Source organism: Xyrauchen texanus, chromosome 17 (assembly GCF_025860055.1).
Source record: "Xyrauchen texanus isolate HMW12.3.18 chromosome 17, RBS_HiC_50CHRs, whole genome shotgun sequence".
NCBI classification, from domain to species: Eukaryota; Metazoa; Chordata; class Actinopteri; order Cypriniformes; family Catostomidae; genus Xyrauchen; species Xyrauchen texanus.
In genome coordinates, this window is record NC_068292.1 from 35,869,843 (window position 1) to 35,894,337 (window position 24,495).

At 40.0% G+C, this 24,495-nt stretch overlaps 1 protein-coding gene across 2 annotated transcripts in view; it reads right to left on the reverse strand.

Moving 5' to 3' along the window:
* The window catches only part of LOC127657711 (RNA-binding motif, single-stranded-interacting protein 3-like), a 189,590-nt gene that overhangs the window by 134,942 nt on the left and 30,153 nt on the right, over positions 1-24,495 (reverse strand). The window contains exon 2 of one of the 2 annotated variants that reach the window (XM_052146554.1): positions 8,097-8,251. In XM_052146554.1, the coding sequence (XP_052002514.1) occupies positions 8,097-8,251 (155 nt within the window). Of the gene's footprint in view, positions 1-8,096; positions 8,255-24,495 lie in introns of both variants that reach the window. The other variant, XM_052146553.1, reaches the window with a different exon arrangement.

The window sequence follows — 24,495 nt, forward strand, 5'->3', positions numbered from 1 at the left end:
AAAAAAAAATCATATCATTTTGGGTGAACTATTCCTTAAAGTCAGATATTTCAAATAAATTAACTGATTGAAATACACAACACATTTTTTCAATTTAAAGTACTTTATTGGCATGATTGTGTTTACATACAATATTGCCAAAGCATTAATACACAAAAAGGATAAATGACAAGACAAATAATAATAATAAAATAGCAACAAATAACAATAAAAATAGAATTAAAATAAGGTATCAGGTAATGAACAAAATAAAAACTATAAATAGCAATATACACTATACAATATAAAATAAAATAAGCCTTAAACACAACATTATGAACATAAGAAAATAAAAGTACTATGACTGAAGTACATTAGGTCAGTGATTGGTTTGAGGGTGTGCATCTCAAAAATGAAATTAGCTGCAACTGATGCATGATTGTCCTCCCCCAGTAACACCAGCATTTGATCTGTTTCTGCTGAACTGGAAAACTGTGGCATGAGGTTTGAGAGTTTGTGGAGTTATCTCTCTCTCAACTCTGTAAATTTCTCACAATGAAGGAGAAACTGTGTCTCTGTCTTGACCTCACCAGTGTCACAGTGAGCACAGACATATTCTTCCTTTGGAAGCCATGTGTCGGCCTTTTTCTATGGCCAGACTGTGATCACGGAGTCTGTATTTGGTGAGGATCCGTCTCTGTTTTGGATCTCTTACAGTGTAAATACATTCTCACTCAGAACCAAATCAACAATACAAAAGTGCAGTAATTGTAAATAACTTCACACACAGTGGCCCCAAAAAGTATCTGGATACTTCTGGACATTCAAGTCACATTTTAAAATGAATGAATTTCCATGCATTAGAAACAAAATATCAAACCAATTGGCATCTGCAAACAAATAATGCTAGTCACAAATAATCTGCAGAAGGTGCGACTCGATTGAACCGACCATTTTTAGACATAACTGTAAGTAACTGTAACTGCCTTAATTTTATAAAAAACACTTATTTACGTTCAACTTACACATTTTTTGAAGTTGCATTCAAAATCCATTTTGCTCAATAAAGTGTATAAATGGGACTGACACATCTAGTATACACATTGAAATTAGCTGCTCGGGTTGAGCTGTGCAACTTACAATATATGGCAGCTCCAAGTCCCTGCAGTGTTTTCTGGGGTACTAACCTCATACTAAACCATAACAAAGTTTAACTTCCATTTCCATATTTGGGTGAACGGTCTCAATAACACTATTAGTTTATGCAGCTGCTTACATTTTCTCATCACAGCTGCCAAAACTCTTAAACTAAAATGTATAATAAAATGTATAATAAATGTAAATAAATGGTTGTTATGACCCTGTATTAGGGAAATATTTGTCACTTTGTGGCATTTTTGGTTAATTTCGGACACTGCTTCAAAACCTTTGTGAACCAGAGTCTGATGCAGATTTGCACTACAGTTATCACATGAATAAAAAATGATTTTTAGAAAACTTGATTTAAAAAGTTTGAATTATGCATCCTTCCATTCATTAGAAATACAGGTTCGCTTTTCTCCCTGTGATTAGACGCTTCTACAGCAATGAATACAAGACATAAATCAAAGTATGGGTGGATACTCATGGCTGAGAAAACGAAGAAGACAAACGAAACTGAGTTATTCGAGCCCAGGCAGGTTCTGCTGACTGAAAATTAGATCCTACACCAGAGACCCCCCCCCATTCCTCCACTGGCTCAGTTAGTCAATCAGCCTGAGAGACAGAGAGGGGGGCATTTGCCGCAGCATGCTTTGGTAAATATAATATAAAAAATATATATATATATCCCAATCAGCCTCAACATTAAAACCACCTGCCTAACATTGTGTACATCCCCTCGTGCCACCAAAACAGTCAGCAGTTACAGAAATACTCAAACCAGCCCATCTGGCACCAACAATTATCATGTGATTATCTAATCAGACACACCAATCGTGTGGCAGCAGTGAAGTGCATAAAATCATGCAGATGTGGGTCAGGAGCTTCAGTTAATGTTCATATCAACCATCAGAATTGGGAAAAAAATTTGATCTCAGAAATTTGGACCATGGCATGATTGTTGGTGCCAGAGGGGCTGGTTTGAGTATTTCTGTAACTGCTGATTGAGCACAATCAGAAAAATGGCACTGCAGATTGCTACTTCGGTATGGAACTCTCCAGCATTTTTGTTACTTTTGTTTGTTTATGTTTTTTTTGTCACTCTTTCCCTCGCACGCGAGGGAAGCGAGTCGGCGTGCTTGTGAAGCTTCGTCAATGTGGCTTAAGGACTTGCAGAGTATTCATCTGGCAAACATCCGCTCCCTCGCCAATAAAATGGACTAACAGCTTCTGAACTTTTCTAACTCTGCTGCTCTGTGTTTCACAGAAACGTGGCTGACTGAAGCATCCCCGACAGCGCGTTACTGATCTTTCAGATGTTCAGAGTGGATCTTATCATGGAGTTATCGGAGAAAATGAGAGGTGGTGGAACATGCTTTAATATTAACAAAAGTTGGGTGTACAGATGTAACAGCGTTGAAGAAGATGTGCTGTCCTAATTTAGAGGCACTCTTCATCAACTGTAAGACTTTCTACTCACCATGGGAGTTTTCCTCGTTTATTCTGGTGAGTGTTTATATCCGGCATAAGCATGCATAAATGCAGCATTGCAACAGCTGGCTGATTACATCACAGACACAGAGCAACAACACCTGGACTCTCTTATCATTATTCTGGGAGATTTTAATAAAGTTGAGGTCACCCATGAACTGCAAAAATACAAACAACACATCACATGCCCCACCAGAGAAAGAAATATATTGGACCACTGCTACACCACTGTAAAGGATGCATCTCACTCTGTCCTACGTACTGTACATCTTAAGGACTCTCTAATCACTGTCTGGATCATCTTCTCCCGACAGCTAAGCCTGTAGTAAGGACTTTAAAGAATTTGACCAATGAAGCAGAGCTGGAACTACAAGCCTGCTTTGACTGCACTGATTGGAGTGTTTTTGAGGCTGCAGCCACCTGGACATGCTCAAAGATACTGTAACATCATATATCAGTTTCTTAGAGGATATGTGCATCCCTTCCAGGACATTTTTATCATTAAGTAATGATAAACCATGATTTACAGGAAAACTCAATACAGCTTCGTCATGCCAAAATGATGCTTACAGAATTGGGGATAAAACCCCAATTCAAAAACTTTGTAAAACCAGGCAAGGAACACACTTACTAAGGAAATCAGTCTGGCTAAAAGAAGCTAAACTGAAAAGCTAAAAAAAAGTTTCCAGTTAGCGATCCTGCATCTGTGTGAAAAGGCCTAAAAAGCATCATCACGTACAAGACACCTCCTCTTCGCTCTGTAGAGAGTCAACTAATAGCTGAATGTGTTTTACTGCAGGCTTGAAAAGCCCAGTCTCACACCCGTCCCCCGCTCTGATCTTCACATCTCCCACCTCCTAGAATCCCCCATCCTCCCCCTCCTGCTACTCAATCTGCACTTATGATGTGTGGAGGATGTGTGCCGGGTCTTTTGGAAGCAAAAGACTAGAAAAGCTTCAGGCCCAGACTGTGTTTCAACTGCCTATCTGAATGTCTGCGCTGATCTTCTCACAGATCTTCAGTAGATCACTGGAGCAGTGTGAAATTCCCTGTTACTTCAAATGCTCCACCATCAATCCAGTCCCCCCCCCCCCAAAAAAAAAAATGAAAAGGACTTAATGACTACAGACCTGTTGCTCTCACATCTGTTCATGAAGTCATTTGAGAGACTGGTTTTGGTATCTGAATGACATCACTGGACCCCTGCTGAATCCCCTTCAGTTTATTTACCGAGCAAACAGGTCTGTGGATGATACTTTGGGACTGCATTATATTCTGCAACACCTCGACAGACCTGGGACTTATGCAAGGATCCTATTTGTGGATTTCAGTTCAGCCTTCAATACCATCATACCTGATCTTCTCTCAACCAAACTGACCGAGCTATTCATGCCCACCCCAATCTGTTGATGGATCACCAGCTTTCTGACAGATAGGCAGCAGCTAGTGAGGCTGTGGAAACTCACATCCGAGACCCTTACTATTAGCACTGGTGCTCCTCAGGGATGAATTCTCTCTCCAATGCTCTTCTCCTTGTACATGAATGACTGCACTGCAAAATGCCCCACTGTCAAGCTCCTGAAGTTTGTAGACAACACCACGGTCATCTGCCTCATCTGCGATGGTGACAAGTCTGAATACAGACAGGAGGTTGATCAGCTGGCTGTATGGTGCAGTCACAACAACCTTGAGCTGAACACGCTCAAAACAGTGGAGATGATGGTGGACTTCAGGAGATATCCCCCTGAAATCATGTGTTCAGTCAAAAGTCAGATATTTCGAAATTAACTCAAAGATTTCACATCAGATTTTACCAAGACCAAATTATCAAAATTAAGAGCCATCCACATTAAATTTATAGCTCAATAGTCTTACTGTATATCAACAATTGTCTCATTTGTCTAACTTTTTTTTCCTCCATAGATATTTTAGGAGAAACATCTGAGACAAAGTTGATACTTTAAATAAACATAACAAAGACCTCTTTTAAGTCTCCTAAGCTATAAAAGAGGAAGCAATAAGTAATATGTGTTTCCTCTAGCCAAACAGATTCACTGACAAGCACATTGGGCAAAAAATATTAAGATTCAGAGTTTGGATAAAATTCTTATTTAATTCTAAATAAACATGGTCCAATTGAGAGCAGAATTTAGTTGGACTGTATTCACCTTCTTTCTGTAGCATTAGATTAAAATCAGAGGTGTAATGAGGGACTAAGAAATGCAATTATTTTAAATGGTATTATAAAATTGTATGTCTTGAGGGTTAATACTCCATGATATCGAATCATGGAAAAGAAAACCAATGAACTGGCTCACAAATATGACTCTCCTCCCACTAGTCTCCACCAGCAGACATACACACAATATATAACACACACACATACAGAACAATACATAAACATGATGATGACATTTTCACCAAAGGCTTTCATTAATAATTCATGAATCATTCCCAGGTCTTTTCTGAAAATACCCAGGTATATTTTCCTGGATTAAAAAAAAAAAAAAAAAAAAGTAACACTTTATTTTCACACAGTAATTTGAGTTTTTACCTCTTCTAATGCAACATAATTATGATCTTTTAAAATATGGTTATTTGCAAGGCTTCAATTTATATTAGGGAACATTTGTGAATGTATAAATATTTGAAATATTCCAGGTTTGGAAAAACCATATAAACAAGTAAACTCTTGGAAGCTTAGAAGTCATGGAAATTTCTATAGTGAATATAACTTCAGTTTTGCAGATTGTCTTGATATTGCTCGTTATGAGAGCTGATGTTGAATAAAACTTGCTCAAACACCAGCATAAGTACAAACAGTTAAATCTATTAATTCAAAAAAATAGTACAGTACCTACCATAAAAAACTAAATCTGCCCATCAATCTCTTGAAAACTTACATCTAAAATATCCAGTCATGAACAATTGGAAAGGTTATGGAAAAGTCGTTGAAATTCATTGGTCAAAAAATGTGGGTGCCATTAGTTATGGGTGCAATATCTTAATCAAATATGATACACAGTGACCACTTTATTAGGTACACCTGTACACCTACTTATTCATTCGATTATCTAATCAGCCGATTGTGGAAGCAATGCAATGCATAAAATCATGCAGATACGGCTTAGGTTCACATCAACTATCAGAATGGGGAAAAAATATGATCTTGGTGATAACGACCGTAGCGTGATTTTTTGTGCCAGACAGGCTGGTTTGAGTATTTCTGTGAATTACTGATCTCCTGGGATTTTAAGAAATACTCAACCAGCCTGTCTGGTACCACAAATCATGTCATAGGTCGAAATCAAAATGTTTCCCCTATTTTGATGGTTGATGTGAACATTAACAGAAGCTTCTGACCTGTTTCTGCATGATATTTTGCACAGCACTGCTGTCACGTGATTGGTTGATTAGATAATTGCATGAATAAGTAGGTGTACCTAATAAAGTGGTCACTGAATGTATTTATTATTATAATTTGTCTTGTCTTCCATGTTTTTTTTAGCATATATCTAACAGCATTTATGCATAAAAAAAAATCTGAAAATTTACAATAGTACACGTTTCACCTCTCAAATAAATGTATTTTGTTTTAAGGAAGTTTTGACATTTTTACTGCAAAATAATGCAGACTGGTTAAATCTATTAAGACCAACACAGTGTGTTGGTCTTTTGCTATTGTATCTTGTCTAAGTGCCATTCTTCAATGATCAGATAATCTAATTAAAACACTTCGCACAGCAAGCTTAAAACAAGAAGGGCTCATTTTCATAGCTGAGGCTGCATGGATTCTGCTGAGGCCACGTTTTCTCCTTTAGAGTCTAACCCCATTGTACCTCCAGCTTCAAAACCCTGCCAATCTTCCTCAGGGAATCACAAGAGAAGATCCTCGAAATGTCAGCCTGACAGAAGCACTTTTCACTGCCCTCGCCACCACAGCAGCAGAGCCACGGGAGGATGGAAAGGGGTCACTAACCGTATGCGCATGTGTGCGTTTGCATGTTTGCAGCGGTATGCTTTAGATCACCACACTAGGGTGCAGATATGCATGAACAGCACTTAAATCACTGTGGCTAAGTTAAGCAAAGAGTGTTTGTGGACACTTTCACTCTTTTTTTTGTGAGCCTCTAGGCGGAACCCTTTGACCTTTCCAAAATGTTACTGGCCATTTGGCATGGCAGCCGCAGCTAACACAACTTCCATAATCATGAATTTTTTTAATTCCAAACCCGTTCCAGGCCTTGGGCTAAACAGGAACATGGTACCCTGAGACCATGAGAGAGAGAGAGTCACATGTGCAAGGTTGTGGATTGATGTTTCATCATTATACCCCTGAGTTTTGACATGTTAACATTTGGTGAAATGTATGTGGCAGGCATTTCAACTTTTTAAATAAAAATAAAGTTGAGGCATTGCAACCGTCTCCCGTCCTCGTACACATATTCTGGGGTCTAGCCTGGTAATTGCACACATCTGTGCAGGGGGCAACAAGAAATAGTGGTTTCTTGGTCTAAACGTTGCTTAGAAACTACTGATGCCATTTGAGTACAGTGGGGCTGGGATTAAAAATCTAATTAAAACCTGGGAATGAACAAAGTTTAAGGATTTGAAAAATACAAAAAGAAATATGAAGTTGTAAAATTTATTAGAAATAATTATGATTCTGCACTATTTCTAGGCCACTAATCAAATAAGTATTTTTTTTTAATTTACCATGTTAACTCCTTTGGATGAAATGTCAGATTTCCTTGCTTACATAGAAGCTCACTAGATGCTCTCTAGAACATTCTCAATAGATAGAGATAACATGCATCAACCAGGTTTTGCTTATGAAGTCCATGCCAGCTCGAGTGCATGTAGTCATTAAAGCAAAACGAGGACAAATCAAATTACAAATTATAAATAAAAACATTAGAATAATAATAAAAATTATTATGCTGATAATAACTTTAATAATAATAATAAAAATGAGAAAACTGCAAAATAGAAGTACTCTCACTAGTGGTCTCACACTTTTGAACCCCATTGTGTTCTCACAGTCAGCTTTGCAGGGGAGATGTTCAAAAATTCAGAAATATTCATAGAAGGTCATGATGTTGATGTAAATGTCTTGGGTTTTAAGGCTGAAAGCCCCCACACAGAAACACAGAAGTACATCTGCATGAGTCATCAGAGAAGGGATTATGCAAGCTGCCCCCTGGTCCATGTACAGAGTTTCATAATGACCTCCCTACACACTAATGAAGCTGACTTGCCATCGCCATTTATGGGGCCATATTCTTCTCTGTAACTAAGCGCTCTGACTTATTCGTTTCATTGTGACCTTTTACGCATGCATTTACATGATCGCATGAGTTTGTGTCTGTGTGGACAGTGTCTTTTTTAACTATAAATAGGTATAGAGCTGTTTCTCATATGTAGGTGTAAAGAGCAATCCTGTTTAGAAAGCAAGAGAGACTAACAGACTGGGGAAAGACACTCACGGTTGGCAGAGTTTGATGAGGTCCTGGTCGGTGGTCCCAGGCGGAAGGCCCCGGATGTACAGGTTGGTTTTACTGAGCTGCTCCGCAGCACTGTGGCTGCTGCTGTTGGTGCTGGGGCTGGGCGGAGCCATGGGAGGTGGGGGCAAGGCATATGACTGCTGCATGACAGAGAGAGAGAGAGAGAGAGAGAGAGAGAGAGAGAGAGAGAGAGAGAGAGAGAGAGAGATAGCAGTTGTTATGGATAATTGACCTGATTTAAATGTGATTACTGTAATACTCCCGGTTAAACCACATGATCTTATGACTTGGAAGATAACAAATAAGAATCTCAAATGCGAATCTTTAGCCACAGTGTGTGAGCATAAAACATGCCTTTAGGTGAAGAGTTTATGAATCAGTCGACCTTAGTCAGGGTAGAATGAAAATGAGGCTGTGAGGGATAGATGTGCAGTCCGTTTAATATGTTGTTCAGTATTAATGTGTAGCACCCGGTCTAGGTTGCACATATTAAAATGCTGCCTACATTGGAGGTGCATTCAGTTGATTAACGCAAGCTTTCTATTTCTGATGTGTTGCATAGCTGCTCCAGTCATTTTATTTTCCATTTCCATTTGAAATAAAATTGTCATTTTATAAATATCATGTTTAAATATTACTGTGGGCATGATACCAAGAAAATGTACACAGATATCTCTTTAAAACAAAAATCCAAAGTGCAACGTTAATTGTGCCAGGTTAATAGTGCCGAGTTTTGTGAATCATGCAAAATCAACAGTATAATTAGACTAATTTACACACAAAGGAAGCGTGTTTGCACTGACAATAATGCCAATGTCTTAATATAAACACTCCACAGTGCTATTTCAGTGCATTAAGTGACTGTTCATTTGAAAAGGCATTCATTTCGCTACATTTATGCCTCTCATCCACACTAAAATTCCTCTGAGATAATGCCGCTTTGAAATAATTTCTAGTCTGTAAAGATATATTTTCAGTGTTTTGCCAGTTGAACACTCAACACCAAGGTACCCAGTAGTACAAACTATTGAACTATTGTACACCCATCCCTCACAGCCTTGTTTTCATTTGCGTCAAATTAAATATGGCATCTACCCATTGGACCTTTAGAGCTGCATGCACATAAAGAGTTCTGTGCTTTCTGACTGACACGGCAGGCAGATATAGGAACATCACTGTGACAGCATAACTATGGCATGAGAAATATTATTTGTGTGTGTGTGCTTTCCTTGTGAAGTATATGTAATGGACTGTGTGTGTGTGGTGCAGGCTCTCTCTGTGTTTGTGATAATCATTGGCTGTCAGTTGCGCTGTACACTGGCAAGTCTCCCCTGGCATTAATCTATTACCTGCACTTCCCCACAGCCTACAATTCCCTTTAGACAGACAGACAGACACAAAGAGAAGAAGATGAGCCTATGGCAGACTGAATATATTGTGTATTCATATACTTCACACACCCTTCAGCCTCAGGCTACAGTTATGAATGAAGCCATTGAGTTCTAAGGAATACAACACACACACACACACACACACACACACACACACACACACGTAACAGGAGAAGACAAACTGCCATCAAAACAGACATTTGTTTTACTGTCCGTATGAGCCAAGATGAAAATATATACCCCATGTTCAGACTGAAAAGATAGGATATTTTTATTGAATATGAATAAGAGAAGAAAAATAGACCATAGAATGAACGACACACACACACACACACACACACACACACACACACACACACGCATAAAGATTCGTTCACACAGAACACACCTTTGCATTCTTTCTTTGCTACATTTACACTTTGATAGTCGGTTTAAACACGTATAGTATCAGAAAGATGTCTTTGGTCATTTCTGCACGCCTCGAGCCATGAGCATTATGTTTTTACGATGTACTACATAAAATTTCGATACAATAAATACACCCAATTCCCAGAAACTATACACACCATATGCGTGTCTGACATGCCTGACATGGCTTCAGGCAATCATACACGCACATGACCTGAAAGCACACAAGCAGAGCCATGAGCATTATGTTTTTACGACACGGTGTCTTATTCACTAAATATTGTGTACAAATGTTCTTAATTATATACGCAGAATAGGTACTCTCGCAATTTGTCTGCCGGATTCACAACAGGTGCATACACAAATAAATTTATTACTCTTGTTCTAATGTTGATAAATCTGGATTACTCTAAATGAGGGAGTGTGTTCCCATTGTTAGTAATTAGCATAAAACACGCCTAAACCATCTCCTTCTAAAGATTTTCAGCAAAAAACCCTCTAATTAGGCACTTACTTTTGCATACATGTGGTTTGAGACAAGCATATCTAGTGTTTATTTTAGCGACAATGTATGCAAGTTAAACCATATTACTTTTTTTATTCCGTGAAACACTAAAAAGAGATGTAAGGTTGCATGACAGTCTTTCATGACAGTACTTTGTTGTTGGAAAATCATTTTTGGAAAAATGCTCCAATGAAAGTCAATAGTGACTCCATCTGTGGTCCACCAAAGAAATAATGTCAAATGGGTTTAGGGTTTTGGGTGAACCATCCCTTTAATGGGCCTTTACACATGCTTTGTTCAATTGCCTTGAATCCTGTCGAGGTATCTTTAAAGCAAATACAAGACCCTAATTCTAAGATGGGCTCTGTCCTAAAAACTGTGTGCCTTATAATGCCAGAGATCACTAGATAAAATTTGGATACAATGAATACACCCAATTCCCAGAAACTATACACACCATATGCGTGTCTGACATGCCTTACATGGCTTCAGGCAATCATACACGCACATGACCTGACTGCACACAAAGCTTCCTGTGTGAGTAGAGGCTTATCAGACCCACCCGGCCCTCTCTTTGGCAGATCGGGGGACCGGCCTTTCGCAACACGATGCCGGGACGGAGACAAACCAAGCGCAAGAGAGCAAAAGCTTGACTGATCAAAGTGCTCGCAGCAGACACCTCTTTCAGCCAATTTGTGCAGCTGTCAGGGGCACGGCGATAGCGCGTCGTGGTGTGTAGTGTGTCAGAAGTCATGATGGGGGAAGCCTTTGAAACGTCAAAGGTGTTCACTCCATCATCAGACATGCCCAGATTAGAGGGAAAGGGGAGAGATGATGTTGCCTGTACAACTGACTCAAACAGGAATCACACATACGCACACACAAAAAAATCCCATTTAGTACTACATGCCACTTTAGCTGAGGCAGTTAACTTGGCCGATGAGGCACAAGGAGACAAATTGCCTGATGATGTGTGTGCTATTGTGTTACACACATGTTGTTTGTAACACATAAACACTAGTGATGGGAAGTCCGTTTCTTTTCCACAAACTGGTTCTTTCGGATGGTTTGTTTCAATGAACCGAAAATCAATTTTCAATGAAAAAAATTCAATGAAAAAAGAGATTCACCATTTCTTTTACGTCATCGCATAATACCGTGACTGTAAATAATGCTACTACTCCAGCATCGTATAATTCTTGAACACTTTCATGAAGACATATGTAAATGCATGCAGTTTATTACATTTCATTCAAATAAGTTTAATTCATAATAATTAGGGTGTTTATTGTCATCAGTGGACTTACAATACATCCAAGTTTTTGAACCTAAAGCACCCATTACAGACACTGATATACAAATGCAGATGTTCTATGTCTAAAGCATATAAAGTGATAAAAATAATACTAATCAACTCACCCTTTTTTACAGAAACCATGATCCAGCTCATAACAACTTCACATATAGTCTGCATGCACATTATTCAATAGTAAAATGTATTTACATATCTCGATTGAAACGTTTCACCTCTTATTCAAGTCCTTGGTTCACGCATGCTCATCAGCAGCTCACTCATGATTTGTTTTCAATATTATGTCCGAAAGCGGTGATTGTCAGTTTAGTGTACTTGAGCGGTGCTGTGGACGGATCAGTGTGCTGTTGACCAGAGAGCTGCTGTCCCCGGATCAGTGCACGGTTCAATCGAGAACTACTGCGAATGACTCAATGTAGTTTTGAAATGAGAGCTGCTGTCCCCGGATCAGTGTCTTTTTGGCTCGAGAACTGCTGCAAACAAATCTATGCACTGTTGACCCGAGAGCTGCTATCCACGTATCAGTGTACTGTTGACTCATGAACTGCTGCGAGCGAATCTATGCACTGTTGACCCGAGAGCTGCAGTCCCCGGATCAGTGTACTGTTGACTCGAGAACTGCTGCAAGCGACTCATTGTACTGTTGACTCGCGAGCTGCTGCCCCTGGATCAGTGTACTGTTGACTCAAGAGCTGCAGTCCCCGGATCATCTTTATATGTTGATAAGATTGTAATATAATCATTTTATAAACATATTTCCAGTATGTTCTATTTGTTTTACTTTCTACTGTTCAACAAAATACACCAGAAACATACATTTCGCCCCCCTTAATGACACAGCACATGCATGCTCAGTATCAGCTGCTCATCAGTTCTCAACGACGGACGTCTCCGAAAGAGGCGATTCTCAGTTCAGTGTACTGTTGATTTGAGAAATGTTGCGAGCGACTCATACTGTTGACTCGAGAACTGTTGCGACCGTAGTGTTCAGTCTGATTCGTGAACTAGTTGGTGCGGTTCATTGCAAAGAAGAGTTAGGAAAAGCAGATATCACCAGTTCTAGAATCATTTTACTTCCGGTTATCAGCTCATTTCCAGTCAAAGTATCAGGCACGTCTGAGAGACAGGTTAAGATGGCGTAACTTGTGGATCAGTGTTGAATCAAGACAAGAACTGTTTCAAACGATTCAGTCCGATTTTGTGTACTGGTTCAACTCGTTCACTAAAAATAACCAATTCAAAAGAACGATTTGATCACGAACAAGACATCACTAATTAAAAATTACATTTTTACATTTCAACATTTTTAATTAAGTCAAGTGGGTTTTTTTGTCATTCAACCATATACAGTTAGTACAGTACACAGCGAAACGAGACAACGTTCTTCCAGGACCATGGTGCTACATAAATCAACATAGGACAAAACACAGAACCACATGAGACTACACAGACTAAATAAAATTTCTACATAAAGTGCACGTGCAAACGTGTGCATAAACTACGGGACAGTACAATAAATTACTAAAAGGAACAGGACAATAGGCACAGTAAAGCGCCGACCAGTACACATTTGTAATAGAGTAGTGCAAAAAGATGACACTTTCTAAAATGCTAAATGTAAACATAACATACTATGAAATAGTGTTCTATGGACATAGCAGTTATTGAGGTAGCAGCCAGGTATAAATTGACAATGAATTAGAGTGCAACTCTGGACATGTGCAAAAGTTGGATGGTGTACAGGTGTGTGTGTGTGTCAGTCCAGTCCCTGAGTATTGAGGAGTCTGATGGCTTGGGGGAAGAATCTGTTACACAGTCTGGCCGTGAGGGCCCGAATGCTTCGGTACCTCTTGCCAGACGACAGGAGGGTGAAGAGTTTGTATGAGGGGTGGGGGTGTGTCGGTTACTTTGCGGATGCAGCGATTTATGTAAATGTCTTTGATAGAGGGAAGAGAGACCCCGATGATCTTCTCAGCTGTCCTCACCATCCTCTGCAGTGCTTTGCGGTCCGAAATGGTGCAATTCCCAAACCAGGCATTGATGCAGCTGCTCAGGATGATCTCAATAGTACCTCTATAGAATGTAGTGAGGATGGGGGGTGGGAGATGTACTTTTCTCAGCCTTCGAAGAAAGTAGAGATGCTGCTGGGCTTTCTTGGTAATAGAGCTGGTGTTGAGGGACCAGGTGAGGTTCTCCGCCAGGTGAACAAAAATAAATTTGGTGCTCTTGACGATCTCCACAGAGGAGCCGTCGATGTTCAGCTGAGAGTGTTCACCATGTGCTCTCCTGAAGTCAACAACCATCTTTTGTGTTGTCCACATTCAGGGACAGGTTGTTGGCTCTACACCAGTCCGTTAGCAGCTGCACCTCCTCTCTGTATGCAGACTCATCGTTCTTGCTGATGAGACCCCCCACGGTTGTGTCACTGGCGAACTTGACGATGTGGTTCAAGCTGTGCATTGCTGCACAGTCGTGAGTCAGCAGAGTGAACAGCAGTGTACTGAGCACACAGCCCGGGGGGGCCCCAGTGCTCAATGTGATGGTGGAGATGCTGTTCCCGATCCGGACTGACTGAGGTCTCCCAGTCAGGAAGTCCAGAATCCAGTTGCAGAGGGAGGTGTCCAGGCCCAGCAGGTTCAGCTTTCTAATCAGGTGCTGAGGAATGATTGTGTTCAATGCTGAGCTGAAGTCTATGAAGAGCATTTGAACGTATGAGTCTTTTTTATCTAGGTGGGTGAGAGCCAGATAGAGTGGTGGTGATAATGCAGTATCAATTGACAACAGTTAGATGCAGTCTTCAGAAAAGTTTGTGCATACATTGGAACAGTCATCTAACAGTAGGACTGTGTGACATTACTGTAGCTTAAAACATTTTATGTCAATTTAATCTTTATTTTTTAAGTTCATATTGACATTTATTAGAGGTTGACCGATATGGGTTTTTCAATGGCCAATGCCAATATCCAGAGAGCAGGGTGTCTACATGGCCCTTTTAGTTATTATTGATTTCGCCTTTCAGAGATGTTGACAAAAGTTGCTTATCTGCTAATTAAGCAATTCCTCCCTTTTATTGCGCATCCTTCTCTTTCCCTCTCTCGTTCCTTTCTTAAATCAATCTAATGACTGTAGTCTGTCCATCCAACCCTCCTCTTCTTCTGCAGCCTGGTGTCTGTAAACTGTCTCCTCCTCCCCTCCGCCCACCTCCTCTACGATGGATAAATCCACTCCACCCTCCCTCTCCCCCTCTGTATCCCAGGGTTGGCCATTGCGTGGCCGGGCTCTGCTCTTTATTAAAGGGTGAGTGATGAGCACACACATTATCTCCACTCTGCACGCCCAGATAGCCTTAATTTCCCTAAAGAGTACTCCAATCACCAAACAATTAGTACTTCCTGGAGAGCCCTCGAAAATGGGTTTTGAATGGCCGCCCCTGCTCCCTCTCTCTGTCTGTCCATCTGCCTAGATCTCGCTCATTATTTCTGCTCCTCTGTTCTTCGTAGAGAGAGATTGACCTCTATCAGGTCAGCTTTTTTGTGCTGCCTGTTGAGTATGTGGAGTTAACCCCTGCCTCTGCCAACTGTGCTTAGCTGTGGAAATGTAAATGTGTGAGTGTGCAGTTCATGCACTTGCATATGAAATATTCTACCTTTATAATATCAGTGGAAAACGGTGGTACCGTAATGTGAAAAGTCTCTTAATTACTTACTATTTAGGTCTTCAAAAAACATTCTAAAACATTCAGATGAATGTATTTGAGAAGCAAAACTGCATGAGATTCTGAAGTTGCATCTGAATTTGCATACTGTCAAGTTATTACAGCATTAGATGAAGAATGTACTTCTTGGCCTTTAATAAAGTATGTTCTTTAGATATGCAGGCAAGTTGCATGAATAGATTCCCAGACATACCTCGAACGGGAATATGGGTATTGTCCCGTGACCCTAATATATGACTTAGTAACAAAACCACATAAATAACTGGTTTATCTACTGTGGTTTTGTCAAACAAGAGCAACTTAACCACACTGAACTTTCTTGGTGTATATATATAGCACTTACAGTGGAAAAGAGCATTTATTTCTGATGTCTCCTGAACACTCAGGGTTAGTAAAGATAGTAAAGTGTCCAGTGGATGCGTACTTCAGAATCTCACCAGTTGCAGTAGGTCATCCCAGTATTTCTCGCCTACTGCATTATGAATATTCGGCAGTACAACTCAGCTGACTACATGTTGGAAGTATGCAAATTTGGACATGTTGTAAGATTTGTTTTCAGAGAATATCTTTAAGTAGTTTATTTTTCTTACCCTATTGGCATTTTTTTCTTGTCTAACAGAATTTTGTGAGGTTTATGCTTAAAGGAATGTTCTGGGTTCAGTACAAGTTAAGCTCAATCAAAATATAGCATTTGTGGCATAATGCTGATTACCACAAATATTAATTTCGACTTGTCCCTCCTTTTATTTAACAAAAGCAAAAATCTGACTTTTTTGGAACGTTAAAAAAAACTCACTGTTTCAAAAGTATAGCCACAACATAAAGGATATGCGTGCAAACTTGATTTTAGTTTGATAAAATCACTTACCTTTTCTGTGTAACGTTATAGCCAGTTTTACAACTTCATTACCATGATGTTATGTCAACAAACCCTAAAATGACTGTAAAAATTATGATCTAAACAACTTTTAACAGAAGCATTAATTCAAGTGCGTTTATAAAATTGTAAACTTCACATTTTTGTTTAAACCCTCCAAAAACTGGCCACATGAACTTTTATTGTCCCCCATTCTCTTCCATTATAAGTGCCTCACTGTCACTTTTTTTAAGAAAAGGAGGGACGTGTCAAATTTATTTTTGTGGTAATCATCATTATGCCACAAATGCTCTCAGATGACCTGAACTTCTATGGAAGCCGGAACATTCCTTTAAAACAATAAAAAAAATTATAAAAAAAATGTTGAAAGAAAAATAAACTTAATTTAACAAATATTATCTGAAAAAAGCCTTGAACAATTTTGCTTATCAAGTGAATTGATCTTGTTTTTAGGATATTTCGATAGTTTTACCAGAAGACAAGACAAAATTACTGAAGAAAATTATTTTTCTTGCAGAGCACATATGCTAAATTACTGTATTTGATATGCCATACATGTATTGACATAACCCCCCCCAATTGTGCAGGTAAGCTATATTTTCGATAACAATTTAGTTGAACCCCTATTTCCACCAAATTTGATTATGCTTAGGCTGCAGAAAAGTTCTAGTTCTAGAATTTATATATACACTATTATTCACATTTTATTGCAATTGAACATGCCACACCAAATAATGTATGCTGCTTTGCCTCATATATGATTTGTCATAATTTTTCCAATCACTTTTCCCAGTTGTGCAGGAAAGCTTATTTATGCATGGTCTTTAACATTATAGTTTAACCTCTGTCTCCACCAAGAGGGAATATGCTTAGGCTATAAACGTGTACATATGTGTGCACAATTATGTATGCACAAATGTGCATGCTTACAAAATATTCTCCCCATATCATGGCAATGGAACACGTCATACATGCTGCATTGCTGCTTGTGAGATGTCATATGGGTTTTCATTTCCATTAATTTCCAATTGTGCAGGAAAGCCTATATATTATCAATAACATTATATAGTTTAATCCTTGTCGCCACCAAGTGCGATTATGCCTAAGCTATGAATGTGTATGCACAGTTCATGAGCATACATATGAAAAATTATACTGCATATACCCCATATACTGCATTGCCGCATGCGATTCGCCATATGTATTTTGCCACCATTTTTTCCCACAAATGTGGAGGAAAAAGTCTCAAAGTTAAAAACAGTTCCATAACAATTTGGTTTCTCCTGCAGAGTGTATTCCCAGCACATGCACGTGTACTTGGCCTTGCTCCTGACGGTAGTGATCGATAGTACAAGCCGTGACCCTGCCGTTGTAGGGTCCAGAGCAGGACACAGCAAGCATTGCTCTCCTTCCCTCAACTCTACCCCCGGGGGCCCTTGGGGCAAGGGAAAGAATGTCGGCTATTTAGGGAAAGGGTTTGAGATCCTCTGCATCCGGACAGCATAGGCCAGAGGAAGCCCCAAAGATTACACTATGCACAGACACACAAAAACACACACATCCCAGTGCACATAAAAAACATGACTCTATCGGACCCAGAAATATGCAGTATTACCACATGCATTAGCCCATTAGGCTCTCAAGAATATCTGTATGTTAGGGTTACTGCAGCGAAGGGAGATTTCTTGAAGAAAGAGAGAGAGAGAGAATCACTCTGTGCCTTCTGTGCATGTGGGCATTGAGTGCTTCATGCCATTAAAGCTGCTAGTCGATAGTATGCTGCATTAGAGCCTCTTTGAATTGCAGAATGACTTTTGAAATAAAAAGTGGCCCAACATCTATAACTGGGCTTTCTTTTGTGCAGGAGACATGGAAGGAGATCATTACGAGAGGATTACTGATGAAACGATAATTGGTTTTTCTTTGACAGAATTGCATGCATGACATTGAATCTGCCATTTGCTTGTTGCTGAAACAAAAGGACACTTGAAGGTGAACATGTCAATAATATAGTTGCCAGCCATATCAGCGTTTCTCTGCTGAAAAGACTAGCATATGTGTTATGGATACTGTGTGATGGTTTCCCATCAGACTTCCTTGGTCAACCAGTTTAACAAAAAAGGTGATGCTGGTCCACCAGCAAGACCAGCACCAAATCTTCATGAAAAATCACCAGCTAAGCAGGTGATTTAGCAGGGCTCTCAGAGGAGGCAAGGGATGAAATAATATTGAGAGTTCAAAAATAAACCAAAAAACTATATATAAAAAAATGACACCAAAAATGTTGGACTGCACTGGTGTTGCAGTTAGACAAAGATGGTAGCAGGATATTTTTTAATTTTTGCCTTGCTTGATTTTATTGTGTAAATATTGTTTATTTAGTGGTGTAAATGTGAAAAAGTAATAATAAACATGGCGGGAAGCAGTGCCTCTTTAGCCCTATAATTGGATGATAACTGGCTGCAAATGGGATAATGCACACCTATCATGTTCACAACCAGTCTGCTAATCAGTCTGAATGGGTCAAACTGGTGGAAATGGAAGGACTATTTACAGAGTGAACAACACCACTTTCCATTACATCCGAAAAGAACAAAAAACTTTGAGCAAGCCGTTTTAGTGAGTATTCATTTTGGTTAAACTCATTAAAGGAGCATGGCATGTCATTACACCAGGGTTCCCACCCTTTTTGAACAATGAATTTCCACAAATTTGCCAAAACATTTCCAAGTGTTTGTGATTTCTGGATACAGATTTTTGATTTTGAGTTTTAATTCAGACAAATTTGATCATTTAATCCAATTTGTGAATAATTTTAACTAATTAATTGAAAAGAACTGACTCAAAAACCTTGTTTACATCTGGTATTAAGATGTGTTTGAGTGATCCTATCACATATGGTCAGCATCAAATACAGATGTTAACGGGGTCTAAAGTTTTGTGATCAGATCACTGTAACCACATACAGAGGTAATCAAAAACGCATGTGACCACATCACATTTGAGGTGTAAATGCTAATGCGTTAATACTGGTACTCCACTTAAACAACAGATAATTTTGCTCTAAATGTTGCGTTTGTACTCAGATTTCAGATGCATCTGGGAGAAACAGCGTGCCATTTATTTAGCAGTTTCTTGGTCTTTCTGGACTTTTTTGAAGTTTATAATCAAGCAGTAACACACGGACAAAGTGATTGATGTATGTCATTATGAAATCAGAGACCCTCCACTTGAAATCCAAAAACGTAATGGTTACTGTTTTAACCTCCGTTCACTGACGGAAGGAACGATACGTTGTGTCGATTGTAGTGACACAAGGGGTTTCTTCTGAGAGCCTCACGTACCTCTGAACTTGAGAAAAGGCCAATGTCAAGGAGCCGAAAATAAGGTAACGGCGCATTACAGTGGTAGGGATAGTGACGTGGCAAGGGGAACACAACGTCTTGTTCCTTCCATCGAGGAACGGAGGTTACAAAAGTGACCATGACGTTACCCTTCTGTCACTTACTCTTTGTGACATGGCCTGGGTGTGATAGGCTAGGGAAATAGCATCAACAACCCAATGAGCTAACCTCTGTTTGGAGACAGCCTCCCCTCCAACCTCACCATCAGGAATGAAAGCCCTGACCGAACTGCGGGTCTTCAGATCTGGAAGAACACCAATTTACAAACAGACGCCACTTGAGGGCGTAAAGCTGCCCGGTAGAGTGAGCTCTGGCTTGGTTGATCGTGTCTACAACTGCAGGTGGTAGACCGCTTAAGTCTTCCGGGTCCCGTCCAGAGGTCTGGGTGCGGGAGCCAGAGGGTGCCCCGTCCCTGAGAAAGAAGGTCCTTCCTCAGGGGAATTTGCCAGGGAGGTGCTGTCGCGAGGAGCTTGAGATCCGAGAACCAGGTCCGGGTGGGCCAGTAAGGAGCCATCAAGGTGACCTGTTCCTCGTCCTCCCTGACCTTGCACAGCACCAGTGCAAGAAGGCTCACTGGGGGAACTGTGTACTTGCGCAGCCCCCTTGGCCAGCTGTGTGCCAGCACGTCTGTGCCGAGAGGGAGTACCAGAGTGGGCAGTGGGAGCATCTTGGGAGGCAAAGTGATCTATCTGTGCCATGCCGAAGTGGTCCCAAATCAGCTGAACCACCTGGGGGTGGAGCCATGTGTCTAAGCTCCGTGCGAGGGGCACTAACGGGACGATAGTTTTGGACGTACCGGGTGGGGCCTCTTGGCAGGGGGGGGGAGCAGGTAATAGTGCATCGGGAGGCAAAAGTGAGTCCCGAGGCTTGGGTGCTGAGAAAAAGCTCAAAGCACTTACCTCCCTCCGCGCACCCAGCAGGGGGCAGGATATAGATAAAGGAGGAGGTCCTGTAGGGATGTAGGCGAGATGGCCGCATCTGGGGAGCTGGGACTGCAAGGTTTTGGTGCCAGGGTGCCGTGAGAATGGCGCACACCGATCTGATGACCCAGGAAGTGAGAAAATTGCTCTTTTATTGATAATTTGGGTACCACAGCCCAAAGGGGGTGCGGCAAAAGAAAAAGGGAGGATTGAGGATTCTTCTCCTGGCCCTCCACTGGAGGACAGAGTGGTCTTGCTACCAGTTCCGGAGCAAACGCCTGGCTTCCTGGGTGCGCCGTTTCAGGAGCATTTAGGGGTCTTACGGTCAGACGCCTGAACACTCTCCAATGCAGAGGCGATGTCGAATTCCAAACCTGGCTCCAGTGATGAGGCAAACTGACCGTGAAGCTGTCTGACAAACACTCACCCGCTCCCCTTTATACCCATACAGTATGTCCGGGGGCGGGGCATGCAAATTCTGTCTTTTCACAAGTTCAGAGGTATGTGAGGCTCTCAGAAGAGACCCCTTGTGTCACTTCAATCACACAACGTCGAGTAAGTGACAGAAGGGGAACAAGTGTTCACATAAGATGCATTTAAGACGCATATCTGTTACAGCATAGTTCTTTTATCGTATTCACACCCTCATGCTGTTTCAAACTTGTATGACTTTCTTTCCTCCTTAGAACCCAAAGAGAGATGTTAGGCCTCAAAAATATCAAAGTATTGATTGATTATTGATTTTCAAATGGAAATGGCACATACATTTCAAATTGGACTAAATTATTCCACACCCAGAAAGTGGACTTCGCCTCATTATTTCAATTCAACAGGCCACTACTCATATACCATATAAAAAAAACATGTGAACCTGGGAAAACAGACCAAACACAGTCCAGGTGTCAACAGTACAAGTCTTTATGAAGTTCACTCCCCACGCCTTTCATACCAAAGTCTTTCATGTCTTTGACCCTGTGAGAAACTACAAAGTGAAACAGACCACACACAGATGAAACAGGTACTAAAGCGCAGATCCGTCCCCTTGAAATTCTCTCTCTTGGCTGAAATGTGAGGACAAATAAGCTGGCTTTCACGGAAGAAACACGCTGCTCCGGACGCCCAACCACAATCCAGTCTGTTTGTTTGTAGCTTGATAGCCTACTTAGCATTGCTTATTCATCTACACTCATAATTGTATGCTTTGCCATTTTACAGCATACTTCATTTTTTCCACCACTTTTTTACTGTTTCAGCTGCATTTATATTACCAATTATAATACCCACCTATTTTCGTTGTTCTTTTTCTTTTTCCATTTGTCTACATCTCGCATTTTGACTGCGTGCATTCGTTTTCTCCTCTGTGTTTTGCATGGATTATTGCATAAATCTCAAACATCTGTTGATCAGGAACTAACACAACAACAGCAAACAATTGAGTGAGGGTTTCTCAGCAATCTTAAATCCTCGCAGCTCAAGAACAACCACTACAACAAACAATTGCGGTAATTCATAATATTTTCTCATATTATGCTTCCTTCATTGCATGCCGCATGTTTACTATAGCATGTTTATTATATAGTTTATCTAGCAGTGAGGGTTTACATGTTATAAATGTAAGAAATGTGTCAGGCTGACGGAGAAGATTACCTCGTCTCTTGTATGCTGCGATCAGATAATGTTACTCAATCTACACCACGCTATCGTTCAGGTAGAACTATTCTTTCGACCACTAAAGACAGCTTCACTAATAATCTTCCATAATTATCTCATATACTCCTTAAGCCAACAAGTCTAGAAGAACTTGAAGTAATAAAAGAAAATATAAATACAGTCTTCTCTAGCACTCTAGATAGTGTCCTCCCCTTTGATTAAAGAAAATTATAGAAAAAAGCCCTTCACCATGGTACAGTGATCATATTCATTCTCTCAATTGAGCAGATCGGAAAATGGAGCACGAGTGGAAGAATACAAAATTTGAGGTATTTCATGGTGCATGGACAGTAGTGGCAGGCCGTGCATTTTAAGTCTTGGCATTCAGTGTGATTCATGCCATTAGAAAACATTGTTTCAAAATGAATAAGATGCCCTATGCATTTGGGCATCATACATTATGTCACAGCTAACTAGTAATACCAATTATACATTTAAAAAATACGTCCATGTACGAAAGCCAGAACTTGAAATGATGCTTAATGCTCAAGCAAGCCTAATTTTAACTGCAGCATGACTGTTTTGTGAAATGAACGTCTCCCGAACAGAGACATTCAAAAATCATAATATTTAATATGAATCTACCAAGGAGGTCTATAGTAGCCTACCTGGAAAAATCTATCTAATAATAGTTGCCATTTAAATGTTGCTTGCAATACATTTTGTTTCGTCAGGGTACACGGTTATGCTGCGTTCCATTCAAGTTGGATGTGGGATATTCCTACTTGATATCTCCGACTATAAATTTATTCCATTCTCCGATATTCGGAACTGTAATGCTCCCATTAGCTTAGCAGGGGTTTGGCTCTCATTAGAGATATCTCCTAGCATCCCAACTGATAAACAATGCTGCAGCGCTAGCATTTGTGCTTCAGGTGTACAATTATCAAAAAAAGATTATAATTTATACACCTGTTTCTTCAGGCGTTTGTTAAACAAGCTTTAATATCATGTAATGTGGAAACGAACTCATTTATCGATATAAGTTAATAAAGTGAATGTTTATCAATTACTTTGTATATCTCCCTGAGTGTCGACATATTTGTGTGACATCATGCACATGCATCTCATTGAAATCAGAGTTGATAATTTCTGCACAAGCATACAAGTTGTAATTCTGACTTCAAGATGCATTCCATTGTACTTTTCCTAGTAGGAAGTTGGAATGAACGCAGCACTACTTTTCAAAAATGTATCCGACACCGAATGCTGAAGCAGCCTAATTCACACTTAGAAAAATCTTGATGTTGCTAAAACAATGCAAAAAGCACTTACCAATTTACTTGAAATGAAAATCAGCCCTCCTTTCCTGTTTAATAAATTAAGCAATTGCACGGTCATGTAGAACATGTTGAGTTTTTAAATCCATAAGGATCTCTTTCTCAACAGCAATACCAGCAGTGATGACAGCTGTCTCGTCAGCAAGATCTCGTGCTCTTCGCTTTCAAATTACGTACATCACTTAAAGCGTGATTGCGCCACTCAAGGACAGCTAAGGCTTTGACCGGGACATAGCCTAAAGATCACACCCACCAAGAACAAATAAATCAATCTGATTGGCTGATGAATCTGACAATCTGACATTAGTTGCCTATTCATTTGCAATGTTGAGGAATTCTGTGTAAATTCTGAAGGCCTGACGGGATGGAGCTCAAACTCACGAGCTGCTTCGGGCATGTGATTTGTGAAACAGTTGTCACACTTTGCTAGTAAGCATCAAGGAATAATTTCTTACAGGATAAACTTTTCTTTTTTCTCTATTTGTTTGTAGATTAATTAAGAGTGGAAATCGATTAAAAATACATAGGCAAAAAGGTGATTGAGAATGAAAGGATGAAAAATATTTAGTTATTTGTCATGTTAGGACAGCAGAGAAGGCTTTGCTGGCCCTGAGATCACCACTGATGGATAATGTCTGTAGCTACAGACAGGCACAAAAAGCTGCCAGGTCAGCATATTTTCGCAAACTCATAAAAAAATAACCACAACCATCCTAGGTGTATATTCAGTACTGTGGCTAAATTGGTTAGGAATAAAGCCTCGACTGAACCAGATATTCTGTCACGGCACAATAGTAATGACTTCACAAATTTCTTTATTGATAAAATTGAAATAATCAGAAATAAAATTGGAATTATG